Consider the following 19,456-nt stretch of genomic DNA (forward strand, 5'->3'; position numbering starts at 1 on the left):
AAGAGAGCGCTCTCGGGCCACGTGCTGCAATCGTGGYGTAGCATTGGCTGCTTCCATGCGCTGGTTTCCTAGGTGATGGAAAGGGCGCGAAATGTAGTGCAGCAGGGCGGGTCGCGCGGCGGGTGAGCGGCTCCGGGCGGCGGCGGCGCYGCGTCTCGGCCCTGCCCCGGCGATGGCCCGGGGCGGCGGGTTCCGTGCTCCGGCCCGCTGACCGGAGGCCTCCTGGCCCTGGAGGGGCTGCCGCCCGCGAGGGTCGGACGGTTTCCCTCCGCTCTCAGGAGCGGTGACGCTGCCGCGGGGGCTCCCCTTCCCCGGCTGCCGTGCCGACACCTTTTCTGTTTTATTTTTGCAGAGTATTTTTGGAAGTGAGGGATGGACCTATCTGTGATTGCCGTTGGAGATGTCCAAAACGTCCTTTCAGCTATGCAGAAAAACTTGGAGTGCCCGATATGGTATGGCAGGGGAATGATACGAACTTCGCTATAGGATAGTCAGCAAGTCTTTTGCTTTTTTTTTTTTTTTTTTTAATCTCTGGTTGTTTTTTCCTTTCTGTTCAAATGCGTAGTCAGTTCTATGTGTCATTAGAAAGCGTAAGGAATACTATTTTAAGAGTAAGTATTGAGTTGATATTAAGAGTAAGTTGATATTTTGTAAGGCTCAAGTGAGAAAGCACAGACACTTTCAAAGAGTTCAGAACCTGTATTTCGTTCATATGTTCTAGTAAATGCTGCTTTTATTATTATAACCTAAAAGTGTCCATYGTCTATCCAGCTGGGAAAAAAAACTAGCTGATTGGATCAGAATGCTGTTTGTAAAGCAGCTGGGATCTATGTATTTTGTTTTTGCAACAGAAGTGAGGTCCTTAGTTCTTTAATACGGAATACTAAAATAGCATAGGTTGTAGTTGAAAGCCTTGACATTTGGAATGTCTGATAAGCTTTTAAAAGCCTCTTCCTTCCCTTGAACCAAACTGCTGAAATTTATTTTGTCTATGGTGGCAAATGCTATTAAATACTTTCATTTTAAATCTATTTGGAAATATTTTCTCTTACCGCCTTTGTAAAACCAAAATAATTTCCGTGTTGGTGATAACATCTATCACAATGGCATGGAGTAGAGAATGTACAATGTTTATAAAGCTACACAAAAAAAAATATATATCCACATTATATCCTTACTGAAGAGGCATCACAGTGTTTTTGCTGAAGAGTTGCCATTGGATTGTTGGCTTGGTTACTCACTGACTTTACGAACAATGTTACAGGAGTGAGAATAGAAACTATTTCCTGCATCTGCTGTTCTTTATTGCATGTGAAAATTGCTGAGACAGCAAAATATCTTAAAGTGATTTTATGCAGTCTGGTACTGCTGACTGATGGGATGAAGCTGAATTCAGCACAGAATGGAGATTTTCAAAGTCTGCAGTAGTTTTTGTTGTTTTAAATAAAAAATAAAGAGCGTACTCTAGCTTAAGCAGCAAGACAGATGTTGTGAATGGCAGTTCAAAAACCAGGATTTTAAAGCACTTACCAGTGTTGTTCTAATTATAAACTGGACAAAAGGCTGTGAATATTGTGGAGGTTGGGCCTGTCTTGCTTTATTTCCATGTGACATTAAGGCGTAAAGGTATAATCTTCCTTTTCTATTGTAGTGAATTTAAATATTAAAACATCCAAAAAATGCATGAAGGAGATTGGGGAATGAATAATGCAGGCATGAATAATTTGGGGGCTGCTTTTGGCTCTTGTTGCTGTATATTTTCCTATGAGCATTTATTACTTAGGCTGTTCTGCAATAATAGTGTTTTATTTATTTTGGCCATAGTTTTTTCTTCTTCTTTTTTTCTAGCCTTCCTGTGACTGTGAATTCTGTCTTTCTCATGTACATACAGAGTCTATGGAACTTGTGAGAACTTTCTTGTGCAACTAGGGTTTGTAGCAGAGTGCAAGTCTAGATGTAAAGCAGTATTTTTTAAAAAAGGAATTTTTTCTTAATATGTGTTCAAGGTAAGTTGTACTTTAAGATGAGTTGAGCAAGTGAATTGTTTAGAGCTTTTCTTAGAGCTTTCACATCAGGTTGAATGTTAATTTTCACCCTGTACTAGACAGGAATGGCTTTAGAATAGAAAAACAGAAAAAGAAAGAATAATCTAAATATGCACCATGTGTCAGCACATCTATGCATATGGTTTATACATGCATAGCAAAGAGGCCAGTGGGATCCTGAATCTCTTCCCCCCTCCCTCCCCCCCACCTCCAAACTATGCTGTCTTTTGCTGTTGCCATGAGAGGTGTTCAAAAGGAAGCCTAGCCTGTAGGGGCTTCCAACAGCCAGCCCCCTGCCTTGCTGAACTGGCACCTCCAGAAAACACTGTCATCTTGCCAGAGGAAGAAAAGGCTGAAGAGAACTAGTGGCTGTGAATATATCATGTAACGACAACATTTGTTATTATGCTTGGATCTCAAGTCAAAATAGTCAAATGTGTCCTACTTCTCTTTCCCACCATGTTTGTTCCCCCCCCCCCCATGTTCGACGAAGTGACCATATTTCTGAATCTTGTTTTGTTGCTGCTGTTTTAAACATAACTTCTGTGTTCTTGTTTTCTTTCTCCCTTTTTCTTTTGGTAGCTTGGACGTGATAAAAGAGCCAGTTTCCACAAAATGTGATCACATATTCTGCAGGTAGGTTTGCAAACTTATAACTGCAATGCTTAATCAATCTGTTCTTATTCTCCATGTATACTACTTTTTTTTTTTTTAACTGCTAATGTTTTTTACTGTGTTTTGATAAATTAATGTCTAGCTCTTTGAAGGGGAAAAATCCATTCTGAGTAAGAAAGTACTGCAGTTTCACAGATGTGTCAGAAGGGAATTGATGAATTCATCGTAACACCAGAACAAGAATACAAGCATTCAGTTTGATAATGAAGAATTTATACTAAGTGGTGCACAGACAGGCACAGCTTTTAAGAAAAAAAATCCTTCCATTTTAGTTACTATCATGACTATTCTTTTTTCCTAGGTTCTGTATGTTTAAACTCCTCAGCAAAAAGAAAAAAGGTGTGATACAGTGTCCTCTGTGCAAGACTGAAGTTACCAAAAGGTAACATATCTTTGGAAAGGGGCTTGGGGATGAGAAGAATATGTGTGATGTCTAAGGAAAATATGATTCATTGTCCTAAAACTGTCTTAGCTGGAAATTAAAACAAACGAAGGATGATTATCAAACAAAATATTTACATGTTTAAAACTCTTTAGTGTCTTACCTCAATATAAATTTTTTTCAGTGATCGCAGGTAGAGACACCTTTCTTAGCAAATGCTTGTGCTGTCAAGTATAGACTGTATTGTTGCTGTTCAGTCATTATAATGAGTTCCTCTGTGCTAAAGCTACGTGAGGAAAAATACAATGAAATTTTCACTTTCTGTTGATAATGTTTTAATTCCAGTAGTAATGGCTGTTTGGGGGAATTGTATTGATATTCCTTGGCAACAATTTTTTTGTCTCATCTTCCCCTTTGCAGTTATATTCCTTTTTTGTTTAGTCTAAGTTCTAGGAGAACTACTAGTAGCTTACCCATAGCTTTGTCTTAGAGATATCTTATATAGTGATGTTATTTCAGAAGTCTTCAGGAAAATTCCAGATTTAAGCAACTAATTGAAGGATTGTTGGAAACGATCCATGCTTTTGAGCTTGACACGGGAGTGAAGTGTAAGTATTATTTGAGTGTTGGCTCCTTTTTGAAATAAGATTTTGGCATTTATATCATAATTATTTGCCTGGTATCTTACTCATTATGCAGAATGCCATATGGGAGGAAATATCTGAAGTGTTTTCTTGGATTTAGAAGCATAAGTTCCCTTAAAAGTTCCCTAAGTGTGCCTACAAATAGCATCTTGAGCTTTCTTGAGTGTTTTTTCTGTGCATTTGATGACTCCAGCTTCTGATCTTATTTTCAGTGCCTGAAATATGGTTGAATGTGTAGCAGATAATCTCTAATTGTGTGGCAAAGATCTGTTCTTGATTTGTTACTACACCCAATCTTGCAGCTTTAATTTTTAAAAAATTACAGGTCTAGAAAGCCTGAATTAGAGAGTATTATAATAGTATGTATTAACTTATCTCATTCAAGTGTATTCTTTTGGAATGCATGTTTATCCTTTCTAGTATTCGGTGCTTTGTATAAAGTATTGGCAAGTCAGACGTGCTTGTTTATATTTTGGAAAAAAAGTTTGTTTTTCATAGCAAGGACGAAATTGTGCTATAAAAACTAGACTTTCTTCAGTTTTTTTTGAAGGCTTTTGGAAATTCTTTTCAAATATTTTTTCCAACTTGTTCAGTCATTCTAAAACCATTAGTGTTAGATCCTGTTCCTGCCAGATTATCCATATAAGCAAAATTAGTTGGGAAAGTCAATTAACAAGATCAGGCTTTTACTTAATATTTCAAGGCAACTTGTAAAAAAAATTTCTTCTTCAAAAAAAAGTCTTTACTATTTCATTAGTGTAATAATAATCTTGGTAATATGATCAATAATAATATAATCATAACTTAGCCAAGTGTCTTTCAGGATTTCTGTGATGCATTTTAACTGTACATGTGCTAGTTACATAGGTTTTATACAAGGCTATTTGCTGAATATATAATACCTGCTGTCATGCTCAGTATAAGAAAATACTTCTGTATTTTTTTTCTACTGTCATTTTTCAGTTCTAAACAGTCATCACTTTTCTAAAACATCCATAGAAGCCAATGCTGCTGAGGCCCTGTGTAAAGAAAGTTCTATCATCCAAAGTAGAGGTTTCAGAAACAGGAAAAAAAGAGCTAAAGAAAATGGACAAGAAAATTGTACCTTGGTAATCTTTCTTTTACCCAGTTTGCTTTTGTGTATTGCTTAGTGTTTTATTTGGAATGTGTGTAAATATATATAAATAAATTAATGAAATAGGAGATTCTCTTCTGGCTTCCTTTCAGATCCCTATTTGACTTGAGTATGACTCCTGGACAGGGACATCTGAATATCTTGTCTTGCTTTTGGAAACCTACTTTAAAAAGCTGTTCACATAAAATGACTTTATTTTTTTTTTAAAAGAGAAGATAATATGGCCATAATATATCCTCTCACTGAAATGAAGGTTGAAAGCTTTTTCTTTACTATTTGTTTAATGAGGTAGTCAAATAACTAATAGCAAGGTAACATATATATTGTGTGTGTGTGTGTGTGTGTGTGTGTATATATATATATACACACACACACACATATTTTTTCCCCCCCTTTTTTAAAAAAAACTTATTAAAAACAAAGTTCATGGAAATTATAATATCCTTCGGAAATTATAACATCCTTTTAGAAGCTTGAAAATAAAATGCAGAAATAAAAGAGAAAAGCTGTATTTTCTATATCTCTGAGGTTTGATATTCCAATGAAATTGTTGGCTTTTTCTACTTGAGTACCATTGCTGATTCTGTGCAGTTTAAGAACTATTCTTTTTTATTAGCAAAGTTAAAAGCTTTCTAGTCTAAGCAATGGTAGAGCCTTTTTTTTTTTCTTTTTAGTGGTAAGACCATGAATATAAGTCTTAATTCTTAAGACATTTCCACATTTCCCAACAGAGGGTGATTGCTTTGTGTATTAGTGGTTCATGGTGCATTGTTAAACCTTCTTGTCTTATCTGCTGGATGCGAATAGAATGTTAAATATAAAACCATTAATGGAAACAATTTGAGCTGTTAAATGCATGTACATGAATTGTTTCAATTAATATATTCTGTTACTTATATCAGTAGGATAAACTGCATGTACTGGATTTTTGTACAGAAGCTGCCAATTTAAATACTTCCCTTTAGTCCATACGTATCATCCTGCTGTAACTTGAATAATAACAGTTTATTTTTGAAATTAACTTACTGTTATCACAGAATAGTTGACGTTGGAAGGGACCTCGGGAGATCATATGGTCCACCCCTGCTCAAGCAGGGGCAGCTAGAGCAGACTGCCCAGGACTTGTCCAGTTGGGTTTTGAATATCCCCAAGGATGGATATTCTATAACCTCTCTGGGCAACCTATTCCAGAGTTCAACTCACTCTCACAATAAAGAATTGTTTTCTTATGTTCAGGTGGAATTTCCCGTGTTTCAGTTTGTGCCCATTGCCTCTCATCCTGTCACTGGGCACAACTAAGAAAGGTCTGGCCCTGTCGTCTTTACACCCTCCCATATATATAATACATATATATTATAGTATATTGTATGTGTTAGTTATGTATTAGTTTTATAACATATATATGATGGATATAAATAACTATTCCTTTATATTCTTCTATCAGCAGGAAGCTAACACGGATCCACAACTTACAGATACCAGGGTCAAAAGGTGTCCCTTGAGAAACAGAAACCAGAAATGTGACTCTGATACAGGGATATATATAGAGTTTGGTAAGAGCTTCTGTGGATACACACCAGCTGAGCTTTTCTATAATACTTGCAAAGTAATGAAAGGTGATGAAGTTCAGTGTTTTTTATAAACACTAATTAACTCCCAAAATGAGAACAAAGGGACAAATACATGGACAAGTCAAAGCCTGTAAACTGAAGGTTTTACAGAGTTTATTATGCTGTGTAACACCTTGCCATAGGAAACATTTAAGCATCAATGTACAAGACCCAAAAAAAAAAAGATGCTTATAGATATGAAGATAGTTATAGTTGTTATAATTAATGATACCCAGTGTTTTCTAAAGAATATTAAGCTTTGTTCACCAGGGCTTGAGACTCTATTTAATAACCAGAGGTAAGAAAGAGATCTAATGGAGAATGAGAGAAGAATATTTCATTTCTGTCTAACTTGGCTTTTTTGTATTTGGTGTGGACTTTATCTGGTGTGGACTCCCACTTGAAACAGGATAGGTGCTATGTGTAGTTTGGTCTCCCTGTTCCTTCAAAAAAGGTATTGCTCCTTTTTACAGATAGTATTCATTGCCTCATTTTTTTTCCTTCTTGCTTCTGCCAAGATCAATCAAAGGATCTGAAACAGAGCTTCCAATCTATCACTCTGATTGCCAGTTCTAAATTCTAAATACTAGCAACAGTTTTCTGTATAAATTAGGAAAACAGAGGTTAATTCTTAGTTTTCTCTGTTACCAGTCACTGTATTAAAAACATCTCTGCCTGGAAAAAGTGTTTTATGCTGGAGCCACATGATGCTTATACATAGAATTCACTATAATTGGATAAAATACCATACTGGTATTTTGTCTAATCACCAGTACAGAACTGGATTTCACATGATAAAAGCTAAAAGCATCTATACCTAGAAAGAACCGAGCATATGTGTTCCTGTGATAATAAACATTGAATCCGACAAGTCATTTGTCTCAAATCTTTCCAACCAGAGTAACAGCTGATTTGTTTTTAGGCTCTGATTCATCTGAAGAGCTTTTCAAACAGGCAGGCAATACTGGGTAAGTAAGGGTAACTAAGCAATTCATATTTTCTAAAGACAACAGTTCAGGATTCTGATTCCTATGCTTTAGTTTCTTAGCAAAGGACTGATAGAATTCTCCAAGCTCTCAAATGATTTTTAACTTTGAGTGCATTAGGGTAGAATGGGCAGCTGGCTCCCTTCAGTTTGTCACATGATGTGCTTTAAAGCTATTTTCTAAATGTTTTGTCACTTGCATAGATGTTGGAGCATCTAGAGGAAAAAAATACTCAGTATGCTTTAGAAAATAAACACTAAATGCAGGAAGGTGGGGGGGGATCTTTTAAAGAAATGATCTGAAACTTGGGGAAGCTGGTGTGGCAAGTGCCATTTTTGCATGATTGTCTTTACTGAGCAATCTGGTTTCTCTGAAACCTACTTCCAAGAGCAAAAAGGGAAAATCGAGTATTATCTCCTATTATATCAAATTGTGGTTGGCCTTGTAATGCAATTAGATCTTTCTTCACAATCCTTTCCAGCAGGTTAGGAGACAAAGAAGTGCTTCAGCTTTCATCTCAAGAAAAGCTAGAAGAACTTAAGAGTTCTGAGAAGGGGAATGAATATTCTTGCAAAATACAGCCTGTTAAGCTGCGTGCCAAAGAAGTAATTCTGCCAAATGTCATAGGTGTGTTCATTATTTCTGTGACAAAATGATCAAGAGGAAAACTTGACAGAAAGATCTTAAGCTAGTATCTTGATTTCACATTATTTTGCAGTCCTGTATCTTGTAATTTTATTGATGCCTACAGCTAGTGACAATGTAGTACGAGACTATGCCTGTAGACTAGACACTTAAAATATGGGCATTTTGTGCACAGAAACTGAGTGGAAAAATAACTTGATCAAGTGCAAAACTAATTCTATCCTACTTAGGCCAATATATTATCCCTCATAATACATATTTGTGACCACTGTCTGGCAATTCATGCAAGGAGTTGGATGAATATATGTCATGTAGTTTGCTCTCTATTCCTTTCTCTAGAGGGAGAATTGTGTGCAGTGTAATATTCTATGTTTTGGGGCTGGAGGGACAATAACAAGAACAGTTCTTTAAAACAAAATAGATGCTGTTAAGCTTGTCATTATTCTTGTGTACATTAAAATAGTGCTTAATAATTTACGATACTTTTGCATCTTCAGGTGAAAGTGATTCCTTAAAGGAAGGTTTGAGCAAGAAAAGCACTCAGAACATCACTGAACATGCCAAACCTGGCCAAGTGAATGTGACTGAATGCCAGAGTTCTCCTTTAAATGTTCTTTCTGCAGACTTACTTGCAGAGCAGTGTGAGAGAGTGGGTAATGCCAGCCCCTTGAGGAAGGGGGGCACGTCTTTCTTTAAAAACATGGAAGAAATGGATGCAGAGCAAACTCAATGCAATAGTAAAAGCAAAGAGTCTGACTTAGAAGATAGCTCAGAGAGCAAGGTGGATAAAAGCAAGGAAATAGATATTGTTGTGCAATGTGTGGAAGATGTGGAAATGTGTGAACCTGAGAATGATTCTCTTCCTGAAGAAGAACCTCCTCTGGAGAAGCCAGAGACGCTTCACAGTGATACCCTGAATCAGGTTTCTAGGAAGAGATTAAAGCGAAGCATTCAGAAAGTCAATGAATGGTTTTCAAAAAGCAATGAGATTCTGTCTTCYGGTTCTTCCCAGGATGGTCCTGCTGAAGCAACTGATACTTCAGCTGAAGGAGATGCATATTTATCAGATAAAGATTCCTGTATTTCAGAGAAGACTAACCTTATGGTAAACTGCATGGAAATTACAGTCATTGAAGAAAATAAGAAATTGTCAAAACCAGCAGCAGATAGCATCAAAGACAAAATATTTGGAAAAACATACAAGAGAGAGAGGAAGTCAAATCCCCCTATTATCTTGAGAGAGATTTTACCTACTGCAAAAAATGAAGATGTGGCTGCTGATGAAAAATGCTTGAATAATTCTACAATGGACAAACTAAAACGTAAAAGGAAGACTGCCTGTGTCCTGCAACCTGAGTACTTCATCAAGAAAAAAGATCTGGGAGAGGCAGATGGGTGCCCTCAAAGTGTTAACTGGTGCCTTGGAGAGACTGAAAAGAAAAAACATGATGAAAATTCTGCTGTTAATGAGAGTTCTGTGACTGAGAAAAGAAAGGATAATACACTAGCAGAACTTGGGGAAGGAGAATCCATATGGAAAAATGCTACTGAAGAAGTGACTGGTGAATCCAATGGAGCGCTAGAACCAAATAACTGTGATCAGAAGAGCACTAAAAAAACAAGAAGTTCTTTAGCAAAAAAATGCAGACATTCGACTAGAGCTATGCATGCTCTACAATTAGTAGTTGGTAGAAACTCAGGCTCCCCTGATCCAGCTGAGCCACAGATTGATAGCTATCCAAGCAGTGAAGAGCCAAGAAAAGTTGATTCTGAGCACAGACAAGTCAGGCGCAGCAGAAGACTTCAGTTACTTGCTGAAGAAATGACAAAAGAAACAGGAAAAAGAAGGATACTAACTGAGGGAGCAGGAAAGTATGACAGCAGAAGTGGAGGGTCTTTCTCTGGTGTGCAAAGGAATGTGTTGGTTCATTCTTCTGAATGCAAAGACCTGGGTGAGCAGCAGGATATACTGAGTTATAGGCCAGCCACTAATCTGAAGAGTGCTGAACTGGAAGCTGATGAAATACAGATTAGTCTAAAGAATTCATCTGACACTGCAAACACTGGAAAAAGTCCCTTCAATCCTACATCTTCATGTCAGCATTCAAATTTTGGTTCTGTTGTACCTGATACAGACTCTCAAGAAGGTGAAATACTAGGTAGCCCTTTCCTCCTTGGGCCTCCTTCAGTGAATGCTGTGCAAACTGCTTCCCAGGTGACCAAACAGAAGGCAACTGAAGCATGTACTACTTTTCCTCAGGACAATGGACACTATACAGATAATGTTCCAGAGGACTTTAGAAATGAAAAATCACTAATGACTGAAAATGTTTTGGAACTGACCAAGGAAGCTGAAGATAGTGAATTAGACACACAGTATCTGCGAAATATATTTAGGCATTCAAAACGACTATCATTTACCCTTTATCCTAGTCCCATGAAGGCATGCGTAATAGAAGATGCTGCTTCTGAAACTTTAAAGATATCATGTGCTGATCAGGTAGAAAATAAGCATAGCAAATATTTAAAAACTGAAAACTTGCAAGTAGAGAAAACAGCTTCTGAAAGCTTGAATAGGGTTTGTGAGAAAGAAAAGCTTAAGACCTATGAATCTGTTTGTGTTAGTCCTGTGTCTTGCTTTGTCAGTAACACTGAACGTATGCACACTGGGGAACATCGAGAAAATGTTTCACAGGTTGCAGATCAAGGGAATCTGACATCACCAATAAGAATAGGTGGTACTGTGGTTGAGAATAAAAATGAACAGCAAAAAAGAGAGCAGGCAAATAATAAGACAGTGTCAGCTGACACAGTGATAGAAAGTGAGCTAAGTCAGAATCCATTCGAAAGTAATAAAGGCCAAAGTGATCAGAGTAATACAGAAGAGCATGTTTTCCAAAGAATAAACACAGTTAATGAAATAGGCTTCAGTTCAGAAAGTAATCAAGCAGAAAATGCTGAAGTTGATGAAGGCAAAGGACCATTATTACATTTTCAGCCATCAATGGTTTGTTCTACAGTTTGTCAGCAAAGTCCTGCTGAATTTAACTGCAAAGACATGGAAAAGAAAGATGGCATAAGAGAAAGAAAACAAGCAAAGAGCAATGAAGAACAAGCAATGCAAACTGCCAGCATAGGGATGCCTGAGTGTTTAATTTCAGAGGCTCTAGAACATCCTCTTAAAGTTAGTACTGATTTTCCAGGCCTGTCTGAAACCCCTGATGGCTTACTATGCTCTGATGATGATATTGAAGAGAACAGCAGCTTTTGTGAAACTGATAGGAAAGAGAGATCTGCTGTGTTCGTTAAAAGAAGTGACAGTGCCCTGGTAAAAGAACTGGATGGTAGAAGTGTAAATTCTACGCCTATATCTCAAGGTATTCAGAGATCTCGAAGAAGAGTGCAGAAGCTTCAATCTTCAGAGGAAGAATCTAGTGAGGATGAAAATTTACCATGTTTTCAGGCATTAATATTTGGCAAATCAGCAAGCACGCCTTTGCAGTTCAATAAACAGATGACATCTGTGGTAGGCTCTTCAGTAAATCCCAGCACATTGCCTCACAGTGGAAGTCATAATGACCGTAGTATGCAGAAAAYACCAGGAGCTGCCCTAAGTACTGGGTGTGTTTCTCCAAGCCAGGAATCAGAATGTTCTGTTAACTTATTTTCTTCCCAGTCCAACTTGTCTGAAGAGTCAGTTGATGGAGCACAAGAACTGAAGAAGCCTTTAACGCTAGTTCTTGCATCCAAACAAATGAGCAATCAGAATGACAATAAAGAAACTTTTCAAAGTTGTAATGGAGGGCTGAAGAAAAGAAAAACTAACTTGAAAGATGAATACCAAGAAGACCCAAACATGGGAGCAAACCTAGGTACAAAACAAGATTTTTATCTCTGCTGCTGTGTTTGTAATGTCATTGTACTTAAGCTCTTGGTAATTATATGGGAACTTTGTTCTGCTTTTAAATGGTGCTTGCTCTTGTAAAGAAATGTATCGGATCTAAGCAAAACCCCTCAATGGTTTATTTCCTAAAAGTTAAGTTTCCCTAGTTTTCTTTGTTCAGAGCAAAAATGAATAAATGGGGCACTGGAGGTCAGGTTGAGTATATCTGATGGAAGTTAATTTTTGAGTGAAAGGCTGGTTTTCTTGTTGCAATGTCATATTTGGGTCTGTCGGCGAAGTTTCATAGAGCCTACTTAAGCTATTTTCCCAGATTATGTTTTCGAAATATATTTGGCTGTAGAATTCTGTAGTGCTTATTTCAAACTTATGACTCTCATAAATTCTTAGGACTCTTTCATCACTCTTGAAACACTTACCTTGAGTTCCATTTACTTTGTTGTATGTGTGACATGGTATTCTTTAAAATGCTCACTTGAAGTAGAGCTGTGCTTTTAACTTAAGTGTTATTGAAACTTTTGAAATCTTATTTTTATAGCTAACAGTTGGCTAAATGAGCTGTGCGGTAAGAGAAACTGTTGGTAATGTTTGTTTGTTTTCTGTCTTTCTTTAACTAACTTTCAGATTTTCTTATGCCTCCTTCAAGGTGAAGCATCCGGATATGATAGTGAAACAAGTCATGTAGAGGATTCGTCTGGACCATTCTCTCAGGCTGAAATCCTTACTACACAGGTAAGTGAGTTCATGCACTAAATTCTAAAAGTACTTAATGTACCTTCTCAGTATGATTTGCCGGTTTGGATTCTAGGATATAGGCAAGCACACAAAAGCTGTGAAGTCAACACAGTGGGAAACTGCTTTCAGCATCATTCCTTCTGTAGCTAGGTTACTTCCGAAGGTGTTATTAATCAAGAACTATAGAACTGCTTCTGTGTTACTTGTCCAACTTTGTCTTCCATGCTAACATCACATTCTGATGGCCATATTTTGTTCCGTGGTTTTGATTATGATGTTTAATTGTGGGACTTGTTTATTAATGAACTTAATCGCCATGCTTCACTGATGCTGGAAACCTGTGCTTCCTATATTTATAGGTTTAACTGATGGGAATTTATAACTATTTGTGGTAAGGACTGGATTTCCAACATTATTATGTTTAGAAGCATGAAGTCTTACCTTCTGATTAAATCAAACCATTCTATACTAGAATAGTATATCTATAAGACCCAACAAGTGGTATCCAATGGAAGGTCTCTGTGTAGCACATTATCTTGTCTATGATATTAATTTTCTGACAGCTGTTCAATGGCCTGACTTTATGTATTAGCTGATTGATATTTTTTTCCTTGGTCTTCCGGAACGTACAGGCAGGTCTTATCCTAAATCTCTSTCTCTTCACAGTTTATATTCTGATGGGATTTTATGCATTTCAGAGAAGACTGAACTACATCTTCCTCCTTTATGGGTAGTTCTTCTGTACTACATCAGTGCAGAATGTGGTCAATTTGCAGAGCATTGCTTCCTGAAGTAGCTTAATTGATAGAGATTCTAGGATTTGTCTGGGTTGAATAGAATAATGTCAGTATGAATTTTTTTTCTGTTTGGTGGGTTGTTTGTTTTTGCATTGATTCAGTAACAAGAAAGTTCCACATGGTGTCAGTGCTGGAGCTAGAAATGTAGTGTTCTGTGCTGTAGAAACCACTTTATTCAGTATAGTGAACACTTTAGGTTTTTAAAAGGATACTCTGAACCCCCAGCTCTTATGAGAAGGTACAGTGCATGTTTTTTAGTAGAGTACTGTAGTTTTCAGAGATAAGGAGAGTAGGATGAAATACTTTATTCTATTTAAACCGTCTTCAGGACTTTCAATAATGATGGAAAGTGCAGGGGCTCAATACTTGATGCTCACTATTCATTTTTATATTAACTGGCTAATGCAATTGGAGCAAAATGACTTTGAAAGAAATTTTTGGCAAAGTTCATTCCCTCTCCCCCCTCCCCCCCCGACAGTAATTGATTGAACTATGGTAAATCTAAACTGAAATAATTTGAACAGCAAAATGACTGTGCATTTCTTTTTTCTTTTGATATATCATGTGTTCATTACAGTAAAAACTACCTCCTAAACACTTGTTAAAGAATTAATTCAAAATCAGTTTGTTGTATATAATTTTCAAGTAATTGTTACAGAAAATAATTCTAAAATTCAAAAATGAGTTAGCTAATGTTGACATAATCTTGTATCTTTTGCAGCAGAAGAATGCTATGCAAAACAATCTAAAAAAACTTCAGCAAGAAATGGCTGTACTTGAAGCAGTGCTAAAGCAGCATGAAAGTCAGGACTCTGAATTTTCACCCGTATGTAAGGAGCTGCCACATTCTAGTAGTGAAGGAGCACTCAGAACAGAACAGATGAGACAAGTAAGAGGTAAATAGCAATGAGAACCTTTTCTAGCTTTCTAACTAAAAACTATGTGACTATTCCTAGTTCAATTTGTGGTAAATGAAAAATGGCAGTGTTGATTTAAAGTAATGCATTAGCAGAATTTTACCTAAGTTCAGCTATTCAGTGAGATAAATCTTTTTTTATTTATGACTTATGCACTACATAGCCTAAAAACTTCCCTGTTCCAGATTTGTGTAAGATTATGCAGTTTAATTTTATAAGTGCTTTGTGTAGGCCTTGTGGCTTGGCAGAACTAATCCGTGTTGCTGTTCTGTCAATTCCAGTTCCGCTCTGTCTTATTTCACCGGAATGGGTAAGGGGCTGGGAGAGCGGCTAAACTGAAAGGATATGGCCTTCTATTGCTGTAGTAGAAATTGTCCTTTAGCATATCAAAGAACACAGAAATGAGTTTAGGTATGTGTTGGCTGTCAAAAGTAATACAGTACAGGTCAGGCTGCTGACAGAGAAGAAGAGAAAAAGTTATAGTGGGGCATAAATCCCCTGAACAAGACTTGAACACAAGTTTGCTGATTGGAAAGTGCATAAGACAGTATATAAAGGCTGAAGAATACCTCAGTAATCACCAAAGGCTTATTGCATACTGAGGATAGGGTGAGTTGCTGCCTGCTATGTAAGCAGTGGTGAGAGGGCTTTATTTAATGCTTTTGTTTGTTAAGGTGAGAAAGAAATACTGAGATTACTAGTCTGACAACTTTTACGTGACAGAGCATAGAGCATTCTTCGAACAAAGCCGATAGTAAGTGTAGAAGTTCACTGCTGAACTAGGATCAGTGTTCTAGAAAGTCACCCAGCGCTGATGTAAAGATATCTAAAGATGTTATGCTTCTTGAACACTTAGATTGATTGCACCAGTGCTTTACTATCTGCCTTGCTGCTAAAAAATGTTTTTCTATTTTTAGGGTCTTGTTTCAGTCAGTTATCTTTATTTGCTGAGGGCAACTAGAATAACTGGACATCCTGGAATTCAAACCATTTTGTATCTTATCATGCTTTTACACTGTATGATTTTCACTGTGGAGCCTGTTCTATCTAAATTCAAAGGGTTTTCATCACTGCCATGTGGGTTAGTCAAATATCTCAAAACAACCTGTAGTTTCCTGTTGGTCTCCTGGAAGGTGGTGGTGTACAGTGTGATGTATGAGACCTTTAGACTTAACCTCAGCCTTAAGAAATTAAAACTGAAATTGTTTGTCAGCCAGTATGGTGCAGCTATACAAATGGCTCTGCTGTTTGTATGTTAATAAGTTAGTTTTTGTCGTCACTGAGAAGCTTGTGCATGAAAAACAATAGGCTCTGTTGCCATGGTAGTGATTTAAAATATGTTTCCTTCGATGTATTTTTTCTATATGTCAGGTTAGATCATTTACTAGACATTGAAGACTGAAGTCCTTTTGCAGTATGCAGCAGCATGCCATTCCTGTTCAGTACAAAGATTTTTATTTGAAGTTTCAGCTAATTGCTGGTTTGTTACCATGTAGTTCCTTATACATTGAGGCTTAGAAAGCGTGACTTTAGAATTTGTATGGCTTGGTTCTTAATGGTTTTGTGTCGTTAGATAAGGTCAACCTCATCTGTAGACTCTCTTCTTTTTTAAACGAGGATTCTGTTCTTGTAGTTAAAAGGGGCTCCTACTAACTAATAGCATTTCTCTTCGTTTTTTTTTTTTCTTACAGCTGTAACCAACTGCTTCTTAACTACTAAACTAAAAAAAATATACATATTTCAGTTTATTTTACACACTCAGGTTTACTAATTTTGTTAGTAAGCATCTTCACTCTCTCATCTTGTTCTTTAGTACAGTGACTTAAGTCTTGTATGCTGTTCTGAAAGCTTCTGTATACATTCTTTTACATTTGTTCTATGAACTTGTGACTTCGTTGCCACAAGGCTGGAGAAAGGTTGGATGAGTTCATAAGACAGAAGAGAGATGACGGAGTAAGGATAGAGGCCTAGTACTAACAACATATTAGAAAGCACTGGTTTGGTGCTGTAAATAGTAAGGTGCTAACTGCCTGTCTGGGGAACAGTGAAGTCTGCATAAAGAAACTTTTTTTTGGAAAAGGTGGAGCCAAGAAAAGGTGAAGAGGCTAAACCCTTGAAAGGTGCATAGTAGTTCCTTCAATTAATTCAAACATCTGAGACAAAGGCATCTTCCTACCCTGGCTGCTGCTTTGATGCTTGGGCTCCTAACAGGAAGTAAGACCACTTATTGTGGAAGAAATTCTCTGTGATCATCTTCTGATTCTGCATTACTGACTTAACAGTTGCAGTGTGTTTTCATCCTTCTATCTTAACTTCTGAAGATATCCAAAAGATAAAACTTTAATGGTATATTTAATACCAGGAGACTGGTTATAATCTGGGTTTAGTTAATTAGGGTGGTTGAATTGCATGCCATTGAACCTTACTGCAGTTTGGGAATATCCTGTTATTTTGTAGAGTAAATTGAAATGCCTGTGACATTTCTAAATCCCAAAAGCCGAATTCATAACAATTTTCTGCTATAAATAGAATGTTTGAGGATTAAGTCAGCAAATCAATGATTAGTTTCTTTCAGACTGGAAAATTACTTAAAACAATTTAATTAAAACAGTACTTGTTTACATTGTTATGTTAGAATATGGATTTCAGACCTGTAAAAGCTTAAAGGATTACAGYTATTGATGATTTGTTTAAAAATTACAAGCCTCTTTCAGCTATTAAATATTTGCCTTTCTACTGCTTGTGAACAAAGATATGGTAAAGTGTTGAGTAGATTCATAAATAAACTGCACGAATAGTATAATTTTGCCTTTGGCCTATTTGATATGCTGCTCTTTTCCAACTAATACATCAGCTGACGTCTTGGTTTTGTAAATGATTTAATAGGTGAAATAAAATGTAGTTGTTAGCCATGTTTCAATAGCATAGTATTTTGTGTAGATTTTCATTAGGGGACACTTGTTTTTTATAGTTTTGAAGACATAACTTTTACAGTAGTCAAATTAATATAGTTGCATTTTTCATGATCAGGACTATAATCCTTGAATCTCAAATTCTCATCTGAAGAAACAGTTAAGAACAATTGCTTTTATTTTGCTTGTTTAAGAACTATTCTTCTTTTTTAAAGGGACAGAGTCAACCTCAAAAGTAAATTTTGCAATTCACAAATGCAGCAGTTCAAAGGGATTTTCACCTGATGATTTCCATGTTAAGTCAAGTGATTCTTCCAACATTAAAATCAAAGAGCTAGAAGAAGGGTAAATGCTTTTTGTTTTTATTTCTTGTCTTGTATTAGAAAAAAGAAAAATTTTGAAACAAATTTCTCTCAGGTTTTGAGAAATTGCATGAACTTAGCTGTTGCTATAGTCTTCTAATACTTAGAAGAGTAAAAAGAATTGACAACTAATTTTTCTCTCTCAAGGTCTCCAGTACTATTGCTTCCCTCTTCTAAATCTTGCTTGTTAAAGAGACCAGATCTCGAGAAAGGCCTTCAGTGTGACAGTGTTCTGAAGAACAAAGCTCCTTTTCAAGAGAAGAAAACCCTGCCAGAAGCAGTGAAAGAGCGTAGCCAGTGTCAGCTTGAATCAGGTAACATTTAAGAGGGATTTAATACAATTTGGGGGGGGGGGGTTCCTTTTTTCCCATGTTGTTGATATGTTTTACATACCAGCAAGATAAAAAAATTTTTCTTGTGAATTTATATATTCCTCATCAATTTAAAAAGATGCTACTTTTTGATTGTTTTTGTTTGATCACCTAGCTGTTTAAATGTATGGCTGCCAACAGGATGGGGTTAGACAATATTTTCACAGTAATGGAAGTTATTGTTTGTCTTGCATATAAATCAGTGCTTCTTGCAGGTTATGCTGCTAACAGAGTTTCACAGCATTCTAGTATCTCAGCTATAGATCAGGAAAAAAGTAATGACAGAGGCAAAGGTGAAGCTGTAAACAAATAAGCAGAGGAAATGACTGCATCATGTAAACGTGAAAAGTGGAGCAACAGTCTTCCAACATGACTACAAGTAGCATGAAACTGTTTCAAGGAGTGATTCCTCTCTTCCTTCAGAAAATGCAGCTGACGAGAAATCTGGGGCCAAGCGAAACAGTGCATCTGTCTTACCAGATCTCTGTGGAAATGTGAGCAGGAGTCCAAACAGCTCTTCCTCCTCCATAAGGCTTCTCCACCCTCAAACTGCAGAAGCAACAAATAGTTCTGCTGTAGCTCAGAATGCTAATAGAAGCTGTAATCAAGGATGTAAACAGGGGAGAAGTGTGTGTTTTCCTACATCTGTTCTGCACAATACAGCTGGGAAAGAAAATGCTACAAGTCCAGTTGTGACTAACAGGCGTGAAATGTCAATTGTGGCATCGGGTCTGAATCGAAGTGAACATGTAAGTATATTTCAGAATTTTTAGAGATCTCGTGTTAGTCATGCCTGATGACTACTATAGTCCTGAAGAAACGTTTAGCCTCAGCATAGAGAGATCTAAGTAGAAACTAATCTTACAGGAATTATAGATCAGTAATACAGCAACTCAAATTAGACTTTTTTTTTCTCTCCTGAAATATGAAGAATGCTGTCTATAAATGGCATTATTAAGCTTAATAAAGTTTGAACTTTTTAAATGGCTGTATAGAGACTAGGGGGAAAAAAATGCATTATTCCAAAGCAAGGGGACCTTCTTTCTAGAAAGCCCTGTTTTTTTTCTAATTTTCGAATGGGTTTGCTATTTCTGAATTCTTGAAAATAACAGACATCCATAGAATGCAAATGTTCACTCTTCCATACCTTTCTGGTATAATTCTATCTTGACATTGCCACATTCCTTGTTCCAGTCCAGACCCTCTCTATTCAGAACACTCTAAAGACCTGAAAATATTTGTGTTAATAACTTAAATGTTTTCCTGAACAAAAACATGCATAAGGAAGTCTCATTGACTGGGGACTTCAGCACATGATAACCTTTAAGCATGCGTTCAC

General features: G+C 36.8%; 1 protein-coding gene across 11 annotated transcripts in view; it reads left to right on the forward strand.

Moving 5' to 3' along the window:
- The first annotated feature begins 76 nt into the window (after nucleotides 1-76).
- The window catches only part of BRCA1 (BRCA1, DNA repair associated), a 31,688-nt gene continuing 12,308 nt past the window's right edge, over nucleotides 77-19,456 (forward strand). For 5 of the 11 annotated variants that reach the window (XR_003254424.1, XR_003254427.1, XR_003254426.1 and 2 more), the window contains exons 1-14: nucleotides 341-452; nucleotides 2,628-2,681; nucleotides 3,022-3,102; nucleotides 3,622-3,710; nucleotides 4,710-4,855; nucleotides 6,326-6,434; nucleotides 7,414-7,459; nucleotides 7,959-8,104; nucleotides 8,620-11,994; nucleotides 12,670-12,755; nucleotides 14,277-14,451; nucleotides 17,600-17,729; nucleotides 17,894-18,060; nucleotides 18,541-18,866. Coding sequence is in view for 7 of the 11 variants with exons in the window: in XM_026071278.1 (XP_025927063.1) it covers nucleotides 373-452; nucleotides 2,628-2,681; nucleotides 3,022-3,102; nucleotides 3,622-3,710; nucleotides 4,710-4,855; nucleotides 6,326-6,434; nucleotides 7,414-7,459; nucleotides 7,959-8,104; nucleotides 8,620-11,994; nucleotides 12,670-12,755; nucleotides 14,277-14,451; nucleotides 17,600-17,729; nucleotides 17,894-18,060; nucleotides 18,541-18,866 (5,010 nt within the window). In the remaining 4 variants the exon portion in view is untranslated. Of the gene's footprint in view, nucleotides 123-340; nucleotides 453-1,848; nucleotides 2,007-2,627; nucleotides 2,682-3,021; nucleotides 3,103-3,621; nucleotides 3,711-4,709; nucleotides 4,856-6,325; nucleotides 6,435-7,413; nucleotides 7,460-7,958; nucleotides 8,105-8,619; nucleotides 11,995-12,669; nucleotides 12,756-14,276; nucleotides 14,452-17,599; nucleotides 17,730-17,893; nucleotides 18,061-18,540; nucleotides 18,867-19,456 lie in introns of those variants that run through there. The other 6 variants (XM_026071272.1, XM_026071277.1, XM_026071273.1 and 3 more) reach the window with 6 other exon arrangements.

The sequence above is a fragment of the Apteryx rowi genome, unplaced genomic scaffold, assembly GCF_003343035.1.
Source record: "Apteryx rowi isolate R43461 unplaced genomic scaffold, aptRow1 scaffold_323, whole genome shotgun sequence".
Lineage (NCBI taxonomy): Eukaryota > Metazoa > Chordata > Aves > Apterygiformes > Apterygidae > Apteryx > Apteryx rowi.